The 23,979-nt window shown below is 45.6% G+C and overlaps 2 protein-coding genes across 3 annotated transcripts in view; one reads left to right on the plus strand and one right to left on the minus strand.

Moving 5' to 3' along the window:
- Positions 1-5,261, plus strand: part of TMOD1 (tropomodulin 1) — a 25,252-nt gene extending 19,991 nt beyond the window's left edge. The window contains exons 7-10 of the mRNA XM_027663699.1: positions 119-226; positions 1,769-1,912; positions 2,619-2,763; positions 4,795-5,261. Of these exons, the coding sequence (XP_027519500.1) occupies positions 119-226; positions 1,769-1,912; positions 2,619-2,763; positions 4,795-4,859 (462 nt within the window). The 3' untranslated portion in view covers positions 4,860-5,261. The remainder of the gene's footprint in view (positions 1-118; positions 227-1,768; positions 1,913-2,618; positions 2,764-4,794) is intronic.
- Positions 5,224-23,930, minus strand: TSTD2 (thiosulfate sulfurtransferase like domain containing 2). 2 transcript variants are annotated; one of them, XM_027663698.1, is made up of 10 exons: positions 23,832-23,930; positions 23,464-23,753; positions 22,385-22,493; positions 16,014-16,139; positions 14,731-14,836; positions 12,945-13,063; positions 12,156-12,314; positions 11,074-11,212; positions 10,368-10,392; positions 9,581-9,734 (listed from the first exon to the last, which is right to left on the minus strand). In XM_027663698.1, the coding sequence occupies exons 1-10, from the start codon at positions 23,889-23,891 to the stop codon at positions 9,698-9,700; spliced, it is 1,170 nt and encodes a 389-aa protein (XP_027519499.1). In that variant the 5' UTR covers positions 23,892-23,930; the 3' UTR covers positions 9,581-9,697. The 2 variants fall into 2 exon arrangements, with proteins under 2 accessions (XP_027519498.1, XP_027519499.1); XM_027663697.1 differs by lacking the exon at positions 10,368-10,392 and having other exon boundaries at positions 5,224-9,734.
- Positions 23,931-23,979: the final 49 nt, after the last annotated feature.

The following is a 23,979-nucleotide window of genomic DNA, read 5'->3' on the forward strand; positions in this document are numbered from 1 at the left end:
CTTCAGTGCATTTGGTTATTTGACCTCGATGAGAAATTAGAAGTATCTTTTAAATGTATTGCATATTCCTTCATACAGATGATGGCCTAACACAGGCTGTCTGCGTTTCTTTTCACAGAATATTCCCATCCCGACTCTAAAGGCTTTTGCAGAAGCGCTGAAGAACAACACGTATGTGAAGAAGTTCAGTATAGTTGGGACACGGAGCAACGATCCTGTTGCTTTTGTAAGTGCTGTGGGCTCATCATCTTAGTGTTGTGACAGGAGCTGTCCTCAGGCAAGGTGTTTTTGGAGTTACTGACTGACTGACTGGTTCTGCACCTTATGTCATGTTTGGCACGTTCCACACCTCTGGCGTTTGGTGCAGGTGCTTCAGTTTCAGGAGCACTGGTGAAAGTCAGCAACTGACAGGCATTGGTCCCTTCACTTCATTTTTCAGGTACAGAGATTTCAGGGCGCAATCCTGTAATCCCATTCAGTCTCCTATTTGTCCTCAAGGATCTCCCAGAAAAGGAGCATGAGACAAGAACTGACTCCCTAGTGGCATTTTCTAAAAGCAGTTTGTCTCTGTCTCTCTCTCTGGAGATTTCTTTCTGTTAGTACAAAGCTGTGTGCTGCTGTGTGCACACCTGTTCCTCCCCTTGCACATGCCTACTCCAACTCTCTTTCTCATATTCCTTTGTGCAGATGTGTGCAGAAGGAGGACTCTCTTGTGTGGCCTCTGTAGTTGATAATGGGTCTTTCTGGCTGCTGTGCATGATCCTACATATCAGTGGGCATGCAGAGAGGTGCTCAGTGTTCTGCCTGGCCCTCATGCTACCTTCCAGGCTGCATCTTTGCATACTTCTCCAGCACTGTGGCAGCTAATTTTTGCTCTTATTCACCCAGGTCACCCCTACCTACCTCCACACACATTTGTGCACACCAGTTTCCTGTTAGAAAAAAAGCCTTTTTGGAGGGTGAGTACTGCCCTCACATTATTTCAGGCACTCTGGACTGAGGAGGAAGCCTGTGCAGGCAGCACTGGTGCTGAGGGCTCGAGGGGCACTGTACAGGGCTAGGGGAGCTGTGGGGTCAAGTGCTGTGGGTGCAGGTCAGCCCTGCCACTTGGGCATCACCTTCTGTTCCTTCTCTTTCATGCCATAGATGAATCTTCCCATACAGTTTGTAAGATCATCTGATGAGATCATCTGATCAGGTCAGGGGGGTTGGGAGTGTTCCAGCCCACTTCTGGTCTTACCCTCTGAGGGAAGCAAAAGTCATTAATATGATTGTGCTGCCACTGGGGAGGACACCCTGGATGTGGAGAACCCCTTGCTCAAGGTAGACGCTCCTCTCTCTGCCTGCTATAATGGGGAGCATCTCAACCCCATGCAGTGCAGGCACGGACCCAACCAGAATGGAGGCAGGGCAATGCTGGCCAGCATCCCTGTCATCACCATGCTGACTTTAGAAGAGGGACACATGAGGTTGTCACGGGGCAGCTGCTGGTGGGGACTGTCACCTTTAGGGGTAGCCCTACGGATTTGTCTGTACAAGGTTTTGCTGTGTCCTCCAGCATGCTCATGTTCAATAATCCCCCTGCAGCAGTGGGGAAGCCCCTTCACTCTGCACAGAGCAATTCCATCTGGCAGCAGTGAAACTGCTCAGCACGCAGGACCCTCCTGGAGCCCTCCTGGAGGTGAGGGGAGCTGAACCCCTGCTGCCCTGGAGTGCTCTGCCTCTGCCTGTCTGACTGCCTGTTCTTCCTGCCCACCTCTGCCCACAGGCCCTGGCAGAAATGCTGAAGGTCAATAACACGCTGAAGAGCCTGAATGTGGAATCTAACTTCATTTCTGGGTCAGGTATCCTGGCTATTGTCGAGGCGCTCCAGGGCAACACGTCGCTGGTAGAGCTGCGCATCGACAACCAGGTAAGGCGAGTGACAGCTCTGGGCAAGGGAACATGTCCTGGCTGAGGGAACTCAGTGGCTGGTCAGGGTAGAGGCTGGCAGCTCTCAGCCCACTGTTTCTGCTGCAGTTCCTGGGTGGTGTCTGCTACTACACACAGTATTTAACAAAGGCTGCAGCAGTGCAAGCAGCTTCCCATGTTCCTGGTGCTGCCCTGGAGAACGGTGATGTTCCTGTCCAGTATCATGCCTTGCACTGAGCTCTCACAGAGGCTTAAATAACAATGTCTACTTAGTAAAACTGAAATTTTTCCTAAAATGCAACGGAAAGAGAAGGAGACCTGTAGAGTGTGCAGATGCTGTGGCAAGTTTAGCTCCCTGAGAAACCTAGAGGTTGAAGCAGCTGAGCTCTGTGGAGCTCAGGGACAAGTGATTGGGAGCTCAAAATCCTAGTTTCTCCAGACATCCCTCAACTGTTAATCTGTCCAAGAAATAAAGTCTTAGGGCAAACGACCTTGTGGGAATGTCTGCTGGAGGAGTTGGAGCCACTCAGTTGTACCAGAAACAGGCCAGTTGTTTGTTTTACCAGCTCCAAGTCAGAAATGTCAAATGAACCAACAGGTCCAGAGAAGGAGGGAAGTGGTGGATGGACATGACAGATCTAAGTGCTCACTCTGAATCACCCTCTGACGTGACCGGCTTGATTTTTTTTGTTTTCTATTTTCAAAAGAGCCAGCCCTTGGGCAACAAAGTAGAAATGGAAATCGCAAATATGTTGGAAAAAAACACCTCCCTACTGAAGTTTGGGTACCATTTCACTCAGCAAGGTCCCCGGCTTCGTGCCTCCAACGCTATGATGAATAACAACGACCTAGGTGAGTCAGGCTGACTGCAAGCCAGGAAGTATGGGAAGGTCCTATGGGCAATTTCTGGTGGGATTAGGGCAGAACTGCTCACATGAAAGCTCTGGTAAATGCGTATGAATTAGAATCCACCTCTTGAAGGGCCTGATGATGCTTTGGCCCTCAAGGAGGGAGGCAGCCTTCACCAACTGGTTCCTCAATGCAGCTGCAGTCAGCCAGGCAATGGGTTGTGCTCTAAACTTGGAGACACTGAGCAGCTAAAACTCCAAGAAGAGGTAGTGTTTTTTGCAGTGACGGTGGGTGTTGTTGGAAAGGAGCGAGAACTGCTGATGTAGTTGGTACAGCTTGTGCTACAGCATATGGCACACGGGTTATGAGCTGCTAGTGCTTGTGATGCCTGCCAACTGCTTGTCTTCCTCCAGCTTCATTCCCACTTTAACAAGGAGATGAAAAGTATCAGAGTTGAACTTGGACGGCAGTAGGATTTGGCCCATCCCCTCCAGTGAAAGAAGCTGGAACTGTTTCTAGGGAGACGTGGGAAGCCACGTGGCTTTGAGTTATCTTTATACTCTCAATGAAGTGATCAGAAGTGCTTGTGAAGCAAAATGTGGGCAAGTCTGCAAACTGCCATTTCAGCCAAAGCTTGTGGCAGAGGCTTTCCATTGCTTGGCTACAGGCTGCTGTGGAGCTCTGGGGATCAGGCCAGCAGAGCAGTACTGAATGCAGCTAACACACCCATCATGCTGTACTCAATGGCTGTCGTATCGGGGCAGATGATAAATGCCTGGTATTTTAAACACAAATAATAAAACTAAACCTTGTGTCAACCGGTCCTGCGCTCCTAGGAATCACAGCCAAGCGGAGGTATGTGCCAGTTCTTCAGGGATCACACAAAATATCCCGTCTTATGGTTCACTGTGTATTTATTCTGCCTGTGGCTGCATTCCTGGTCACTAGAGAGCTGCATTGGCAAAGGCTTGCTATTTCCCATCCTTTGGAACAGAGCAAGATTCTGAATGACTCTGCAGCACCTGGCATTCAAAGTAATCAGCTGAAAGATATAAATCTACTATTTTAATTGTTCCTGCTGTTAAGGAGATTAATTCACAACTTGCCTTCCATGTTAACAACTGCATTTTGCCTCTTTGACCATTAAGAACTGCATTTTTTGTCTGATTTGGTTCTTGTTTGCAGCTCATATTCATTGGTCTGATGGTCTCTGGCAATAGCATCTCAGCTCTACACATGGACAATGTATAAGTACAGGGAAACTTTATTTTCCTCCCTGTCAGCAATAGCTCTCTCCTTGTGCTCCATTCCAATACTCTTGCTTATCATCACCTGATGCTACCAGAATGTGGTTTTGGTCCCATAGCTTCTGTTCTCTAAGATGTTCTGTATGAACCAACTATGGAGGCTTTTATATTCATCCTCATAAGCTAACTTCTGCATCCTCTTTATAATTTTTTTGTTTTGTTTTTCTTTGCACACATTTCTTGAAAAGTCGTGAGTGTAGCTGTCAAGAGGTGTGAATCAGCTTTAAGACTAGATATGAGACTGCTTTGACTGTGTTAACCATGATCAGAGGACTGGAGCCTAGAGGCTTAGGATAAGAAATCAAATTTTTTTTTAATTATTTTTTTTTAATTTTGAAAAGGCAATAGAGAAAAACTAGCAAAGGAAAAACTGTGGCATCCATCTCCTGCTGTTTCTACATCAGTTAGCATCAGATGATGCATTGGATAAAGTCCAGTTACATAGACAAACTGTGAAATACAACTGACTGTAGAATAAGGGAGGTAAGGCTAAAAGTAGCTTCTGACCTTAAAAACTCATAGGGAGAGAAACCTCATCTTACCTTCCTTGATTTTAAACTATGGAAGGCTGTGCCCGCTGCTCAAAGTAGGAATTCAGAAGCTGAATATCCTGTTTCTTTCCTGTCAGAAAGTACACCTCTCAGCTTCTTTCCACAGCAATTAAGCCAAGCCTGCCATCCACATTTTACCATTGCCATGACTGACTCCTCTTTCTTTTCTTTTTCAGTGAGGAAGAGAAGACTTGCAGAGTTGAATGGGCCTATTTTTCCCAAGTGCAGAACTGGAGTGTAGTTCCTGGCTATGGAGGTCATTCCCGGTGATCTGTGCTACACTGTGGAAATCTAAAGGCAATAAGTGCCTTGACAGAGTATTTGTGGTGCCTCGGTTCTGTTTTATGCACTAACAGTTTAAATTAACTAGCGGCTATAGTTTTTATGAAGATTTTATCCAGTAGGACTGGTGATGTTTTCTGTAGAGCTGGAAACTATTTGAGCCAATAATAACCTGTCAGTTTTATGCAATCTCAGTTTAGAGCACATCCCAGTGTAAAAGTGACTTTAACCTGGGACTTAATTTTATATAAACTTCCTGCACGGTGTTTCATAAAGTTAGGATGTGGTATGCATGAGTGAAAGATACAACTGTTTCACACAAATTATAGAAGTATTAAAAAAATACTTTATTTTTTTCCAAGTTGATCTCAAGTAACTATAGAAGAGCAATTGTTTAACAAGCACTTCTATCATCTGGAAACATGGCTAATTTCAAGAATTGTGAACTACCATTTTTTACCGACATTTGCTGAATCATTTAGTTGGAGATGCTGTTTCAAATGCATCCCTGTGTTTCTTTGAAAAAAACCTCATCTCCACCCCTGGCATAAATGGAACTTAAGGCCACCAATTATAAAACAGAGTCTCAAAAATCAACTGGTTTAGGACAGGTCAATATCCTTCAATGCACATCTGAAGAAAACAGTTACTTTTAGAGATATGATGCAAATTCTAACCCACAGAGATGGCCAAACTAATCAGCAAATGAGAGCCTTCTCTTTTAATTCCCACTCCTTTCAGTTTCCTTATGTTAAAAGCATTTGTCCAGATATTCACTGGAAACAAGTCAAATTCTCTCTTTGCTGTTTTGTCTAGATGACCATGTCCATTAATTAAATTCTGTTCTGCTAGGAATTGTTTCTTTTTACTGCTGTCCCTTATGTCCACATAAATGCAAGAATAAATGTTGTGCCCTAGAAAGGCTGTGAAGTGAAATACCGCAACTCTGAACTTGCACTGTACATGGTCTGACCGCTTTTTGTCAGTCTACACCCATCATCCAGCCTGGGAGGAATTCCCCACAGGCCTGTGTAGCTCCCAGACATGCAGTGGACCGGACTCAGCACTATGACATCCAAAACTCCCACTGTTAATGTGAGTGGGATCCCGCTTGCTAGGAAGAGTTTCCTGGAAGAAGTGCTGCTGTACTGAAGCCTTGATCTTGGTCAGATGACGCGTCTCAGAAAATGTTCTCTCTTGATAGAAATCTCCCTTTAAACATCCGTTGAGAGTGAAGTTTTTCAGCCTTTTACACATACACTGGCAAAAGTCCCACAGACTTCCTCAGAGCTTGTGCGCAAACACCACCGACAGTTTAGCTCTGACCAGCAAAGCAGAGAACCACTGTTCAGCAATGTGGGAAACATATCCATTGCTCTTCAGATCTTAGTAGATGTGCCAGTGGTGTGATATAAAATGCTTCACTACAGCTTCTCTTCCCCACTGTGCAAGTTCTGTATCAGAAAAGGAAGAGACTACAGAAGAAAAACACTTGAAAACATACTAAAATGAAGAAACTGGCAGCCAGCCACTTTCTTCCATGCGCGCTGCAAAGACTTCAAAATGGCCAACTAAATCATCAAATCAGAACCACACAGTTTCAGCTAAGCCATCCACTCAAATTTGCATGGTACAGGCTCAGTTTCAGAAGAACATAGATGCATCTTCTCCTGGAAAATCCTGATGGTGCTAAGAAACCCAGATATGCAAGGAGATGCATCTGCAGAATAGGGAGCACTACCATAGGTACTACTACAGCATCTTTTCCTACATGAAAAATAAAACCCAGCTCTTAAAAAAGGAAAGAAAAAAAAAAAGACAAGAACTTTGTCCTGTGTTTCACTATAGCAGCATCCATGCAGCCCAAAAGTATATAAAGCTGGCAGGATCATTCCAGGTTCCTCAGCTGATCCTCACAGAGCCGCTTTCCTGCAAGATGCATCCGACAGCCGAGCGCTGTGCAGCAGAGACAGACAGTGCTGAGGCAACAGGCCTTGTGGTGAAAGGCATTAAGCTGTGCAGCAAGGGAGGTACAAAATGGTATTTAGGAGCAAATGCATCACTATTTGTCCCAGCAGCTCTCCAGGAAAAGGGGGGAAAAAAGCCATTTTGTGACTGCGGCATCTGGCAGTCAACAGCCAGTCTTGCCGAGAAGTCTTCCCTCTCCTGGAGCTAATGTGCTTTCTCTCAGGCATTACCACTGAGATGCCTGGATCCTACCACAAAGCATTTCACATGGCAAGTCCTTACTTGTATTAATCCAACAAAACTAATCCAGAAAACAGGATACAGAGCTGCTTATGGGTTAACTTGCAAGAAGGAGGCTACAGATGTCTCTTACCCCTCTCTTCGTTCTCTGCAGCAGAGGGAACATGACTTTATGGGACTCCATCTACACATCTCAAACCCTTCTCCTTCCTTGCCTTAGGGCAGCAAGGACCAGAAGAGGCCTCATGGCTCACCTCTGCCTTTGAGGTAGAATCTCCAGCTGCCAGGAGCTCTCAGCAGAATTGTACCTTGTAGCCAGGTTTACCATGTGGCAGACTGGCTCGGCTTCAGCATCTACCTTGGCAGAATCAAGCACATCCAACACAACAGGTGAAGTGTTATTTGTGCAGTACTTAAAAAAATTCTAATGGAAGCATTAAAGCTTATTTATCATCATGGATGTTTCAAAAGTTTACATATAAAATCTAGTTGTTGCCATTCTGTACTGGTGATATTGAAACAGCCTTATGAACTGATTACAGTGTCTCAGACCTGCTGACAGACTGAATTACAAAACTGTGTTTCTTTTTAGCCTAACACCAGAAGAGCATACCATGCAAGCTGGAGCACTCCCCATCAGTGCTCTAGACCAGACCTGCAAGTACAGCTTGCATGCTTCTCCACAAATAATCCAGCCCTCAAAACCACAGAGGTTAACAGGCCAGCAAAGACTGGGAGGCAAGATGTCAGGGAAATGTTGGTACTGCTCAGACCTCTGCTGAAGGTGTCTACTGCTGGGAATTTTCACAGATTTACTATTAAACGCTATCCTAGAAAGATTCTCAAAGGAAATATTCGTAAGATTCAAAGTTCGGCCTCCTTAATGGAATTGTCAAAAAGACAGTTGCTGAACCATTATTTCACCATGGCAATACTGGAAACAAGAAGAAATGCTTGCCATGGCTTTAATGGAACCAATGTCCATGTATCTAAGTTTCTAGTCAAGCCAACTTGAGGCCTTACTGAATTAATAGCACCGTGGGAGAAAGTTACAATCTGTATGAAAACAACATAGCCCTAACTGCTATTAAGCAACTGCAGAACTGTGAACTGTTTTCTTGCTTTTAAAAGCAGTTGCCAGTTCAAAAACCCCAAATGACTAACTGCTGTTTAGTTCCCAGAATGACAGTGCGTTTCAAAGACATTTTTCAGTCAAGACATATCTACACTATTAATAAATCCTTTCTGTACGTTGTACAGCATCAGGCACACAAAGCAGCATGTGGGAAAGTATTCTGAGCTCATTTGCTGTAGGTTCCTTCAAATTCAAAGACAATTTCTCCACTAACAGGTGCTGGAAATTGCATAAATATCTTGCAGCTTTTAAAAAACTCAACCCATGTTTAAAAAGCACAAATGCTCCCCAGATCTTGAATTATTTAACCTGGAAAAGGGATCTTGCAACCTCCTTATAGCTGTTGCTGACATTCATGCCCACATGCATCACTTTCAGTGCCATAATGCCAGTATTTTGACAGTCTCTGTGCTTCCCTTTTTGTGTGCTTGTTTCAAAGTGCTTCAAGCTGTCAGGTTTTTTTCAGTGCAAGCAGAGCCAAGCCCTGGATATTTCATATACTGACAAGTTGAAGGAAACAACAGTTCCCAGGGAGACTAAGCATTGGAATGAGGATGGTTTTTACTGTTCATCCTACAGATCACACAAGTATTGCTGGGCAGACTATCTCTGGGCCTTTGCTCCAGTTACAAGAGGAGGGTCCTTATGCTGCCTTCAGCCAGTTTTACACAAGAGTTAAGTCAGCAACTTCAGGTAACTACCCCTTGCTTCTCACTGGTCTAAAGTAAGAGATGCAGGAGGTGGCATGCACATGGAAAATATCTTCAGCTGTAATCTAGTCATATACCCACACCAAATCTGCTGTTTGCACACCCTAATACCAGCTGTTGGAGCAAATGCACAATCACTGGAGAGGTCAGACAGATTGATATCCATGCAGGAAGAAAAGAACAGAATTGTTCTGATGTCCCTTAAGTTTCTTTTGAATTGTGAGCAGCTCTGTCACACTGCAGATACTCTGCTCCAAAATCCCCATGGTAAAGGCCACACTACAAGGCTGTCTCCAGGGAGAGGAATCCTGTAGCGCTGGTGGCACGTTGGGCACTCTGGTAATATACAGGCAAGTAATGGATGGTTTTCAGGGCATACTCTAGGTTTAAAGGCAGCATATGAACAAGACTTTCCAAGCCAACACATTTTCATGATTCCCAAACCTAACTGATTAACAGATAGGGATCTGGTTATAGAAGCCCTTCACATTAGCACGCGTCAGATCAGCCAGTGAAACAGCTTAATCTTTTCCTGTGTCCAGCATCCTTTGTGAGACACGTTCAATAGGTACCCTTGGACGTCTCCTTGTGCATTCACATTCCTCCTTAAGTGTCTGTCCTGAAGCCCTTGAAGTCACCTTGAGCTCCTTCTCTTGACAAACAGGACAGCAAGCTGTAAGACCTTTGTTGCAACAACTTGGACACGTCAGGACAAGCTGCCGGCAGTGCTGGCTCGAACAAAGTTTATACTGGTCCCACAGCGCCCCACAGTATCTGCATGCTGGAGGGAGGAGGAAAAGAAAAAGTTAACACCCACACTGCTCCGGCTGTTCTCCTCGCAGAGAGTTTGCCATGGCACCAGGGGGCTGCCAGCTCTCATTTAAGTGGCTATCTATTGTCTTCCAGGTTTTTAAGTCCTGCTTAGCTTGATCTTCTAGAATCTGGTTAATTTTTAAACTTCTGTTTTCGATGTGAAAAACTTAGGACTGTTTTCTCTCAGGAAAAGAGGAAAGTACTCACTAGTCCTTCCTCTAGTTCTGAATAGACAGATTTAAAGATTCTTAATGCCAAGAGAAGAAGAAAGATATGCAGGTGGTAACTAAGCCAGTACACAGAAATGTTGCCTCTGGGGAAGGGGTGCCATGGAACTTCCTTCCATTTACAAGCAATGGCTTGTTCAGGGTGTCATTTGCAGTCCTGGTGGAGTCCTTCCACAACATCAGAAGTTTTAACTCTCTATCTGAAAGCTACAGCCCAATTTAGCTGCACCATCACACTTCCCTTTGAAACTTCTGGAGGGATGGCTGTGACGTGTCCAGAATGTGTTCTGTTTCTACACCAAGTCAGGCCCCCTCAAGATGTATACACTAGTTGCAGCAGAGGAATGAGAAGTTATGCCTGAAAAATTACTAACTCAGAGAAAAAAACAGCACTGCTTCCTAAAAAAAAAAAAAAAAGGCTAGAACCAAATTCCATCTATTTGTTATATCTGGCAACTGACAGCAAGATAGCAGATCATTTCATCTGCAGTAACTGAAGAGCAATCCCAGCCAGAAGACCAAGCTATGTTCTTAACAACTTCTACTAGAGGTCACTGAAATTCTACCAGCTACAGAAAACTTTAAAGCATGAAAATAACAAAGTGCTGTAGTGCACAGTGCCACTACTCTTGCAGTGCCTGGCAGCCTGTGTTGATAGTCTGTGAAATTACTGGAGCAGAGAACTGCTGGCAGCATGAGAACTACTTAAAACTTGGGTCATTTGGCCAACCACAGTCTGATCAGCACTGTGGGCAACAAGCAGGTAACAACAGCAGTGGTGCTTGACATATATCTCCATAGGTGCAGATGGCTCATAACAGCAGCTGTTCTGCAGGGAATACTTCCTTTTGCTGCTCTGGTTTTAGTGAACTCTTTTTAGTGACCCGCTTTTCTCTCATTTCTGTTTTATGTGTTAAAGCCATAGAGTTGATAGTCATCATGAAAAGTGATAGCACTAAAAGATCAAACCAAGTATGAGGAAGAACTACGTAGACCAGTTTGGCTGTCCCTGTCCTGCACACCTCTGGAAATGATTGCAACAGCTTCCCAGCCTTCTGCACTTACGTTATCTAGTCCTACCTGAGATGATATCTTCATTGGAACAAATGGCGTAACGATCATCAAATACAAACAGCTTCCCCCTGTAGAATCCATCTGGAAACTCTTCCAGGTACTTGTGAATTCCACCTTTTAGCTGGTAAACCTCTCTGCACACTGCCTGTTTAAAGCATATTAGCAGAAAAGCTGAAGGAGACCGCAGCAGTGGTGGTGTGCCAGAGTTCCCAAAGCAAATGTCGTAAATGCCAGGGGTCAGTGAAAAGCAGCAGCTTCCCAATGACCATCAGATGGCACCACGTGCACCCACAACTCTAGGCAATGCCATCAGGGACTACTGGGCAGCTCCACAACGTTGGCTTCCTGACATGAACCCAGCTGGGCATTTAATTGTACAGTCAAAAGAAGCTGGTAACCTCCTCACCTGAGGGAGGTTTGCTGCATCACAGATCAAATGCTTTTAAACCTCCATGAACTGCTGCTTATTCTGTTTTTATGTAGTTAACTGCTATCAGAAGCAGAATTTCTCAGGGTTCACATTGATGCAGCAGAGAAAAAACAAACAAGGTTTAAGTCTCTGGAGAACATTTATGTGTTCTGTTCCCTTGATCCTTGAGGGAAGGATCCAGGAGAAGAGTGGGATGGAAAGCACAATTAGAACAATGCAATGTGCTGGATTTAATTCCACAACACTGGGAAAGCACTGACTGGCTGATTTTCATCACTCTGAAATGCTCAAGCTGTGCAGTAATGACCACAGAGCATAACCTAGACAGAGTCTGTGGAAACACTGCAGAATGGTCTCAAGCCCTCCTAAAACACTCCTAACAGTGGACATAAAAATACCTCTTATCAACAAATGGGTTATATAATTATTTTCACAGAGTAATCGCTGCTGTGACACTGGACCATGCAGATTATACTGAGCTGCATTAAACTATCCACACCCTTGAGAGACAGCACGAGGCAAGCACAAGTTACAGGCATTTATTTCCCCACCTGTGCTTTAGGCAGTTTGTGCACAGTAAGAATTTACCAGCAAAACGACAGGTGCCTTTAGAGCAGGCTTAACTCCCCGACACTTGTGCCTCAGAACAACATCTTACCTTGCTCCTTAGGTAAGCAGAGCCTCTTTCACAACGAATCCCTCCTGTGCAGTACATCAGGACACGCTTGTCTTTGAAAAGCTCCAGGTTTTCATCTATGTAGCTGGGAAAATAGCTGAACTTCCTGATATCTGGAGCCAGACAGCCCTGGAACTGCCCCTGCAATAACAACAGATGGCCATGCAACTGGTTACAAGCAGTATTACTGGTAAGGTCTGTGCTTCAAACCAGAGGAAGTAACAAACGTTTGGCCCAGAACACTCATCTCACTGCAGCCGTTTTAGGAAGCTACTCAGATGCATTTATGCATTAAAACACATTAAAAACTGTAGGAGGATTCTGGACACAGCATGTCTCCTCATCCAAACAGAAAAGATTGAGCTAAGCACAACAGCACTTGTTTGTCAGAGAGAGGACAAGCCACAACGCAGAGGGGTGGTGGCTGTGACAGCAGGATGCCCTTGTTCTTTTTACACATGGACAAGGCAAAAAATGCTGAAAAACATCCTTACAAATTATGCTACTTTTACTTGAAACGTTCACTGCTAATGTTGTATGGACCACTTTGTGTTCTTCCTGCCAAGCTGTACAAGCACTTAGCCAGGCAAGCTCCAGGCTGAGTTGTGAGCAAGTCCTCTACTGCTTGTGTCTAATATTCACTACTAAACTTTGTACACATTACAGTCAATCTGGAATATGGTATCTCTTCTAAGGTTACACCCTCACAATGGCACATGCTTCACCCCAGCACTTGCAACACATTGCAAGAAGCAGGCAAACAACACTTACTATTTTACTTTCATAGAAGTTCCTACAATCCAGCAAGATGGTATCGCTTTGTCCTTGACTGGCCTGAGACAAATATTGTTCTACTTCTCTATGAAATTCCTGAGGGGATAAATGGATTCCTTTAACACAAAAAAATAAGGGAGAGAAAGGGAGAAGAAAAGTGAGAAGCAGAACTACAAAACAATGTTACATAAGATCTCACTGATCCAGACACTCCTCAGATTTCCAAACAAAAGATTTTTCTGATTGTTCACAGCCTTTTCATCCCAACTCAATCAGCCAAGTTTATCCATCTTTGGCTTCCTATTGGCAAATGAAAGAAAACACAACACTGTCCCACGTGACAAAGAAGCAGCAGAAGCCTGTCTCTGTGGTCTTTTATTGCATCCTCCTGGCACCTCTTACTGTTGTAAAAGAAAGAGTGAAAAATGTTTCACTTCCATTTGCTTATCTGTTGTTATATTTGGAGGTGCAGAAGCACACAGAAATGCAATTTTTAAGTGAAACTCTTCTTGATAAAAATGGAAAATTTCCATAAGCACATATTAATTTCAGTACAACTTCAATTTACAGAAAGTTTCTCAGCTTTCAGGTTGCTCAGGACTTAAGACTCCCAGTGTAATGGAAACAAACAAAAAAAATCCCCCAGCAAAATCCTTTACCTTATCTAAAAACCCCCTATCAGCAACCTGGTTGAGTAACAGGAACCATCTCCATAAAATGCTGTAAAATAGGAGGGAAAAGGGGAAAAAAAGGAAAGATATATCCAAACATACATCCCACAAACTACAAAATAATGGGGATAAAAAATAATCCTTTCCCAAAAACACAAAAAGATGCTGTAGAAGTTTGGCACCAATAAAACCTCTCAGTGGAAAAAAAAAACCCAAACTGCTCTGTTAATTACCACTTGCTGTGCTCCTGCTCACCACCTATATAGGCATCCTCATAGCAATTGTACAGCCAGGAATATCTTATCAGGCATAATCAATGCTAAGCAGCTACAGGTAGCACAAAACAAATGCAGTCTGTTTTAGGGGAGTGGCATTGACCTCATGGAGAACTTGGCTTTGCTTTAGTGCAAAAGGCACTAAAAGAGCTTCGCTTCAAAATGAGCAGAGCCAAGTCAGCAGTCCCCAACACAGGAACATGCATATACTCAATTGGAAGCTTCACTGCGATTCTAGCATTTTCTAAAAAAGAAAAAGCTCTCAGCATCCACAACACCAGAGCCCACTGGATCCACAAGGCAACTCCATGGAAAAAGCTCTTTTTATACAGCTTGGTTCTTACTGCAAGATAACACCAACAAGAGCATTGGAGCTCTTTACATGATTTATTTTCTGAGCAGTCTCAAACTCCTACAGAATACTTACAACAAATATGAATATATTCATGCATAGAAATGTCTTTCCTAACCATCATACATAGTTTCCTCTTACATCTGCCTATAGCAAATATCCAGTAACTTACTCCTGAACTAAAGCCAAGGCATGTCCCTGTCCCACAACAAGGTAACCGTTTGATGTCGTCTGAACTGTTTCCCACAAAATGGGAATTTAATATTTAATATTAAGTTTTCTGAGGCAGCTAAACACTTAGCAAACTAAAATCTGGGCCAGCAAATTCCCTGTACTAGTAGCTGTCGACTACCAGTAAGAAATCAGTTTCTGTTTCTCCTGTGTCCTGGTCATTGTGCTGAGGGAAATGTATAACGTTTATTCCTTTATTCTTCACTTACGCTTCACCTGGGTGAGAGGCTTTAGTTTTCATCAAACAAACTTACCAGTTTCTTTATAAGACACTATCTTTGGATCAATGCCCATAGGTACAATTTCTTTAAATACTCCAACTCGAAGGTCTGGGAAACAGTGAGCTCCGCCTGCACTCCTCTAGGTAATCAAACACAAAAACAATTCACCAACATTTGCCAGGTGTCAAGATTAAAATTACCTACTCACTTTAATTTCTACAACTCATTAGAACATGAAAATGTCTTGGTGGCTGAGAGAAAGAAATGTCTCTCCTGCTGAAATCCACACTTAAATCCTGAGGTTGAGGCAAATACAGAAAATACTGTAATGTACTCATACATGAAGGTTGATGCCCAGAGAGTTTGAAGATCAGAGTAAAATTCCATCCCTGTTCTGTTTTAGCATCTACATATGACTGTACCTAATGCAATTCCTCCTGAAATTCAGCCAAGCACAACAGACAGTTAAAAAGCTAAGACTGAATCATCACTGCAGCTCTATGTGGAATTTGAGTTTCACAGTTTCACTGACTCCTTCGGTCTAGTTGCTTATGAAAAAAAAAAAAATAGCTCTCCCTGCAAGTAAAACTGTGTGAAGAATAGCTGCTGCTTTAGCAACAGCTTTCCTCCCTCACAGAGAAACCAGCACCTATGGTGCTGGGGCAGCCAAAGCCTACCAGGATGCCACAGAGTGGACCAGCCACAGCTGCCTTCACCATCTGAGGACAGCCATCAGCACATATGCTCAGGCCCAAGCAGAAGTTAGCACCTCTGACTCCAGCCAGGTACTAAGTGGAGTTGGAAGAAACCTCTTGACTGCGCCCGTGTGTTTTCTCTAGAAGATATCCAGTTCAGGGAATTGACAATGCACCTATGCAGACACCAAAGCCTCCACGAACCTAAACCGGTAGGCTTCCAGTCAAGGATCTCAAATCAGGGTGAAGAGGACAGTGTGGAAATACTTTCCTTGCCTAACAGTATGTCGTGAAGCCTACTCAAGCTGGAGAAAATGCTTGTTGAAGAATGATGGGGCTGAAGCACTCTCCCTCATTCACCTACATGGGGGGCTTTGCGGCTGCACCCATAGCTGCCAAAGCTTGTAGCAGCTGCTGTCACTGCTCATGATAAGTGCTAACACTGGCAAAAGCCAGCAAAGATATCTAAACAAGGTATGGTTAAGAACCCTTGGCTTAGGTAAGTGCCGGCAGAGCAGAGGTGCTACAGCAGAGGTAATGCTGTCAGGAAGAATGTGCTTATTTCTTAAAAATTAAATGACCTGCATTAACAATGTCTAGGTAGAAATTATTTTTTCATACCTTGAAATCCTCTTGACACAAAATGTTTTTGAACAGAGGCTGGGAAAGCATAACTTCAGTGTAGAGACCGGTAGCTACTTTACTTCCACCAACTGTCCCATTAATCCCTTCTGAAGCAACTCGTACCTAGAAGGCAAGAGGAGAAGCTGGGGCTGAGCCTTAGAAACAGCAAAACAGATCACAGTGAAATTAGCAAAATATGACTGGATGAAAAAGGCAGGCACAAGAGTATGTTTGGAAAAGAGACTACTGAATAAGGAAGGAAAATATGGTTATACTGAAGTTGAACATAAAGACAGTAAATAGGAAGAAAAACCCCAGTAATCACTTCTGAGCCATTTCAAAAGAATCATAACAAGATGGTCAGAAGAGTCCGTGCAATAAACAGAAATGCTGTCTAAACAGAGAAATTGCTGTCTGCAAATCCTGCAGTCAGCATTAAAATTCCCACTGGAAGTCTGCCTCAGGAAGAACAATAGGCTTGTGCCCCATGACTCACACAGCTAAAAAGAAAATGTGAATATGCATAATATCATATCTAATATTAAACTTCAGGGTGAGTCATTTTATCTTTGGCACTGACAAATGAACAAAAGTGCTGAAGTAGGGGGAGGGAGGGAAGACTGAATATAAGAGGCAAGTTAAAAAACAAGTGTTTAAGAAGCTCAATGCTGTACCTGCCTCAGAGATGAGATGAAAAAAAAAAAAAGAAAAGAAAAGAAATTTGAGAAAAATACCAACCACCACGCAAGAGAGCTGAGTAGAAAAAGAAGTGAATGTATCAGGACATTTCACCCCCACATCTGCTGTGCTGATGTACAAGAGGGAAGGTGCCTACCATGGGCAGATAGAAAGAAGCTACTTAGGAAGACAAGTCAAAGACAAGACAAAAGGAGTCTCCTCCTCTGAGTTGTCCTCCTTCTCCCCACAGCAACATCAGCTTCATGAGGCTAAAACTCACCTTTGCCCACAGCCTCAAGAGGCCAGCTAGTTAAGCAACTCACATCCTTTTGGCCTGCCAGGAATGAGGAGAACAAAGACTGTACAGGAATGAGCACTGCTCTCCCATGGTGTGATCTAAGATGTCAATTGCTCTCATGTCATTCCTGACAGTATGGATTACAGGTTGGCGTAGTTACTGGGCTGGAAGACCACTGTGCCCTGAGGAGTTAGGATACATGTAACCATGAAGCAGAGCACGCCCAGTTGCACACTACACAATGCTGCACATCCAGCTTGGCCTTCAGGCTGTGTTGTGCTGCAGTACCCTTTAGCCACAGGATAAAACCCAGCCTAGTAATGCTAACTGAGACACCTGTATGCAGCTCGCTATTGACATCAGTGATTATGTGTCCTAGTTAGAACAGCTGGGACTGATTCATCACTGGATGGGTGTAGACCAAAACTGTGTATTCTATAGCCCTCCATGCCATTTCCCAGAAACTGTAATCAGCAGAGGCCTGCGAAATAGGAAGATGTTCCTGTCCTCATACCCTTTTATGGAATTCCCTGCTCTGAGGGAAGGACTGAGAATCCTCATACCCTTTTATGGAATTCCCTGCTCTGAGGGAAAAACTGAGCATTCCTGCCTGAACTGGAGAATATATAAACCTGGAGTTTCGGAACCTTTTCACCTTTTCACTCGTGGGATCCAGAGGAGGACTGCAGGCCACCGCTCTCAACCAGACTGCAGACCACCACTCTTGAGTGGACTGCAACCACTACTTTTCAACCAGACTGCAACCACCACTGCTGCTCCAGTCTCTCGTGGGCAAGACTCCAGATGGTACAGGAATGATGATACGTCTGATCCTCTTGAAGGGACCTCCAGGTCATACTCACAATAAGAGCACAATGAGTACCATGACCAGGACTAGGGGTGCCCTGCCTCTAGCCAGGTAGAGGAGAGGGACAATCGAGTCTATTGGACAGTGTGGATTCGGTGGCCTGGCACATCAGAGCCACAAAGATATAAGGCCTTAGTGGACACCGGTGCACAATGTACTTTAATGCCATCAAGATACGTAGGAGCAGAATCCATCTCTATCTCTGGGGTGACAGGGGGATCCCAACAGCTGACTGTACTGGAAGCTGAAGTGAGCCTGACTGGGAAGGAATGGCACAGACACCCCATCGTGACTGGCCCAGAGGCCCCGTGCATCCTTGGCATAGATTACCTGAGGAGTGGGTATTTCAAAGACCCAAAAGGACTTTGTTGGGCTTTTGGCATAGCTACTGTGGAGACAGAGGAAATTAGACAGTTGAACACCTTGCCTGGTGTCTCAGAGGACCCCTCTGCTGTGGGACTGCTGAAGGTTGAAGAACAATTGGTACCGATAGCCACAGCAACAGTGCACCGTCGGCAATACCGCACCGACCGAGACTCTGTGACCCCTATACATAAGATGATCCGTGACCTGGAGACCCAGGGGGTGGTCAGCAAGACTCGCTCACCCTTTAATAGCCCTATATGGCCAGTGCGTAAGTCCAGCGGAGAGTGGAGGCTGACGGTGGATTACCGTGGACTCAATGAAGTCACACCACCCCTGAGTGCTGCTGTGCCGGACATGCTGGAGCTCCAGTACGAGCTGGAGTCCAAGGCAGCCAAGTGGTACGCCACCATTGACATTGCAAATGCCTTTTTCTCCATTCCTTTGGCAGCGGAGTGCAGGCCACAATTTGCTTTCACTTGGAGAGGTGTGCAGTACACCTGGAATCGACTGCCTCAGGGGTGGAAACACAGTCCCAGCATTTGCCATGGACTGATCCAGACTGCACTGGAAAAGGGTGAGGCTCCAGAACATCTACAGTACATTGACGACATCATTGTTTGGGGGAACACAGCAGGGGAAGTCTTCGAGAAAGGAGAGAAGATAATCCAGGTTCTCCTAAGAGCTGGTTTTGCCATTAAACGTAGTACGGTCAAGGGACCTGCTGAGGAAATTCAGTTCCTAGGAGTGAAGTGGCAAGATGGACGCCGCCTAATTCCAATGGAGGTGGTTAACAAAATAGCAGCCACGTCCCCACCAACCAGCAAGAAGGAAACACAGGCTTTCCTAGGAGCCGTGGGCTTTTGGAGGATGCATATCCCCAAGTACAGTCAGATTGTAAGCCCTCTCTACCTTGTGACACAGAAGAAAAATGATTTCCAGTGGGGCCCGGAACAACAACAAGCCTTTGAACAAATTAAACAGGAGATTGCCCATGCGGTAGCCCTTGGGCCAGTAAGGACAGGACAGGACGTGAAGAACGTGCTGTACACTGCAGCCGGGAAGAATGGCCCTTCCTGGAGCCTCTGGCAGAAGGTGCCTGGGGAGACCCGAGGACGACCGCTGGGATTCTGGAGTCGGGGATACAAAGGATCTGAAGCCAGCTATACACCAACTGAGAAAGAGATCCTGGCTGCTTATGAAGGAGTTCGAGCTGCCTCAGAAGTGATCGGCACCGAAGCGCAGCTCCTCCTGGCACCACGATTACCAGTGCTGGGCTGGATGTTCAAGGTAAGAGTTCCTTCTACACATCACGCCACCGATGCCACATGGAGTAAGTGGATCGCTCTGATCACACAGCGAACCCGGATAGGGAATCCTAATCGTCCTGGGATTCTGGAAATTATCACCAATTGGCCCGAAGGTGAGAGTTTTGGACTATCCTCTGAAGAAGAAGAGGAGCAGGTGACACGGGCTGAGGAGGCCCCACCATATGACAAACTACCAGCAGATGAAAGGCGATATGCGCTCTTCACGGATGGCTCCTGTCGCATTGTAGGGACAAACCGAAAATGGAAGGCAGCCGTATGGAGTCCCATACGGCGAGTTGCAGAAGCGACTGAAGGACAAGGTGGGTCAAGTCAGTTTGCAGAGCTTAAAGCCGTTCAGTTGGCTTTGGATATAGCTGAACGAGAGAAATGGCCAAGACTCTATCTGTACACTGACTCATGGATGGTGGCCAATGCTCTGTGGGGATGGCTGGAGTGATGGAAAAAGGCCAACTGGCAGCGCCAAGGGAAACCCATCTGGGCGGCAGAGATGTGGTGGGACATCACTGGCCGGGTAGAGAAGCTGAGTGTGAAGGTCGGTCATGTAGATGCTCATGTACGCAAGAAACAGGTTAATGAGGAGCATCGTAACAACGAGCAGGCAGACCGAGCTGCCAGGATTAAAGTCTCTCAGGTAGATCTGGATTGGCAGCACAAAGGAGAATTATTTCTGGCTCGATGGGCCCATGATGCCTCCGGTCACCAGGGGAGAGATGCAACATACAGATGGGCTTGTGACCGAGGGGTGGACTTAACCAAGGGCATCGTCTCACAGGTCATCCATGACTGTGAGACATGTGCTGCCATCAAGCAGGCCAAGCGGGTGAAGCCTCTATGGTATGGTGGACGGTGGTCGAAGTACAGGTATGGGGAAGCCTGGCAAGTTGACTACATCACGCTCCCCAAAACCTGCCAAGGCAAGTGCTACGTACTGACCATGGTAGAAGGAAGTACTGGATGGCTGGAGACATACCCCGTGCCTCATGCCACTGCCCGGAATACCATCCTGGGCCTCGAAAAACAAGTCCTGTGGTGACACGGCACCCCGGAGAGAATTGAGTCTGATAATGGGACCCATTTCAAGAATGGCCTCGTAGACACCTGGGCCAAAGAGCACGGCCTTGAGTGGGTGTATCATATCCCCTACCATGCACCAGCGGCTGGAAAAGTTGAGCAGTGCAACAGACTGCTGAAAACCCTCTGAAGGCACTGTGTGGGGAGACTTTCAAACACTGGGAGCTGCATTTAGCAAAGGCCACCTGGTTGGTCAACACCCGAGGCTCCATCAATCGAGCTGGCCCTGCCCAATCAGAACCTTTGCATACTGTAGATGGAGACAAAGTCCCCGTGGTGCATATGAGAGGAATGTTAGGGAAGACTGTTTGGATTAGTCCCACCTCAAGCAAGGGTAAATCCATCCGAGGGATTGTTTTTGCTCAAGGACCTGGTTTCACCTGGTGGGTAACGCAAAAAGATGGGGAGACACGTTGTGTACCACAAGGGGACCTAATTTTGAGTGAGAATGGTCTGTAATGTTTCATTGTATATACATATATATATATAGAGAGAGATGTATATAGTTTTAAGAAGACATAGTTTTTAAGGGGGTTAATTAGGGCATGACATGGATGGCATAGAATAAGGGGTGGATAATGTCCTAGTTAGAACAGCCAGGACCGATTCATCACTGGATGGGTGTAGACCAAAACTGTGTATTCTATAGCCCTCCATGCCATTTCCCAGAAACTGTTATCAGCAGAGGCCTGCAAAATAGGAAGATGTTCCTGTCCTCATACCCTTTTATGGAATTCCCCGCTGTGAGGGAAGGACTGAGCATCCTCATACCCTTTTATGGAATTCCCTGCTCTGAGGGAAGGACTGAGCATCCTCATATCCTTTTATGGAATTCCCCGCTCTGAGGGAAGAACTGAGCATTCCTGCCTGAACTGGAGAATATATAAACTTGGAGTTTCGGAACCTTTTCACCTTTTCACTCGTGGGATCCAGAGGAGGACTGCAGGCCACTGCTCTCGACCAGACTGCAGATCACAGCTCTCAACCAGACTGCAGATCACCACTCTCAACTGGACTGCAACCACCACTTTTCAACCAGACTGCAACCACCACTCTTGACCAGACTGCAACACCACTCTCACCAACAGGTTTTTCCCTCTCCTTTTACTTTGGACTCAGGGGGGGGCCCAAAGAACACCACTCTGTTCATGCCCCAGGGTGCTGGGTTATATATTTGGGTTTTGTGGGTTAAAACCAATTGTTTGTCTGTATAATTGTACTTCTTGTGCTATTTTATTAAATTGTTATTCTGACTTATAATCTCTCTTTTGAGTTGAGTTCATTTCCCCTGATGGTTTACCTTTAAACCAGCACATTATGCCACCTCTGTCTCCTTGCCTTTATCTAAACGTGCATGTGAATATACTTTCTGTTTGATAGCAGGAATGATAAAAGAACTTGTTTTTCTGCTTCCATGTGTAATGGTTCAAATGACAGAAATGGGGTAACCTTTGCAAGAATAGGGCCTGCACCGTGTACTGTGTGTGGATCAGAGGCTGGCTGGATGTTGCACAGCCAAGGTTTCCCTGTACCAAAACAAATATAAGATTATCTGTATTTTTCTTCCTTTGTAGCGTTAGCTCTTAGGCAGAATTCTAAAAGATAACTTACAGAGTCTGACTACCTCTCTTAACGGGGTTGTAACAGATTAGCATCTTCTGGTGCAAAACACCCAATTCTCCACATGCCCCATTGTCCTGCAGTAAGCAAAGATAGGGGTTTTTTTGCTAAATAATACACTCATTGCTTAAAACCTTACCTTGCCAGTGAGATGCAGATGCTGGCACAGAGCCTTTTGCCAAGCACAGAGTTTCTCTGGATCCTTCACCTCACAATAACAGTAATACAGAAGTACTTCTCCCACCTTGCTGCCCATAGCATGGTAAAGACGAGCAAACAGAAGAAGGATGTTAGGGTTTGAAAGAACAAAAACATACTATTAGTAGCAAACATTCAAAAAGCAGACGATCTTGTTCTGGCAGTCATATGGACAAAAAAAAAACAATCAAGCAAACTTTAGAGGATTAGCACTGCTAGGTTTGATTTATTTCAAAGAGAAGGAACTAAAAAAAGTGCCCACACTTCTAGTTCTAAGGACTGGGTACAAAATGAACTTATCTGTGCTGCATGGGGCATTTCTGCCAGTGGCCTACATGTGCTCTCTTAACACAGGACACAAGAATTGCTCATTTTTGTGTGCACAGGTGTCCCACTAAATCCTCAATTTGCCAAACTGGCACTTGAAAATTCAAGTGCTTAAACTATCTAAATTTAAAAGGACAAAACCTTTAGTGAGACTGTGTGTGCCCGCACTCTGTGCAGCACAAGCCGTACTCTCTCACAGCCAGGAATGTTTTTGTGAACCTACTTTATAACTAACAAGCCCTTAATGCACCTGAACGAGCAGAGAAAAGGAACATGTGCAGAGCATATCCTGCTGTTCTGCTCTTTTCTGTTATGGTCCTTCCTTCCATAGAGATCCAAGCTGTCCAGCAGCACCTGTATAGGTCAGCTTTAACAGTATGGGATGATAAAGCTCTGAGAGTATCCTAAGTAGACTGAACTACCATCAAAAAACCTGCAGTGCACCTACTGTAAGATGCACTTTTTTATTATTACTGTAAAAAAACCTGTAAGATCATACTTTGAAGTAAATCTTTATATAAAATATATCCAAAGACTTAGAAGAGCTAAAGGAATATCGTGGAAGACCACTTCTGTACTTTAAAAGTATCGCTTGACTGAATTTCACAAAAGGTACTACTGGCAGACGATCGCATAAAGATGGGCACGTAAAGCCCATTCCTGGGCCTGCAAACCGACGAGGGGCTTTTTTACCTTGTCGGATCATCGTGGTTAACGCGGCTCGTGTCCGGGAGCGCCCAGGAGATCTCTGGGCTGCCCGCAGGAGCCAGGCCGTCCGCGGGGCTCCCTCCGGCCTCTGCCGGCTCCGCATCCAGCCCCTCCTGCCGCCCGACGTCCCCGGAGTGGTGCAGAGCCACGTGCCTGTGGATGCCGGGCAGCTCCTCGAACGCCTGCCGGCAGCACCGCCACCGCACGCCCTCTCCGCCGCCGGGACACCGGGACGCGGCCGGCACCTCCTTGGCTTTGACGAACAGGGAAAAGGCCTGGAAGGCACCGCAAGGACCCGCGTTACCGAGGTCACCGCGCCACCCCCGCCCCAGCGCTGCCCCGCACCGACCCACCTTCCTGCGGGCGAGGGCGCGCTGCTTCCTGCCGGCCGCGCCGGCCTCGGCCGGCACCATCTCCGCCTGTCCGCCGGGAAGCGCCCGCTCCGCTCCTCCTCCGCCCCGCCCCGGAAGCGCTCGGGCAGGGCCCGGAAGCGGGTGGGAG

Source organism: Corapipo altera, unplaced genomic scaffold (assembly GCF_003945725.1).
Source record: "Corapipo altera isolate COAL_440 unplaced genomic scaffold, ASM394572v1 61129, whole genome shotgun sequence".
NCBI lineage: Eukaryota > Metazoa > Chordata > Aves > Passeriformes > Pipridae > Corapipo > Corapipo altera.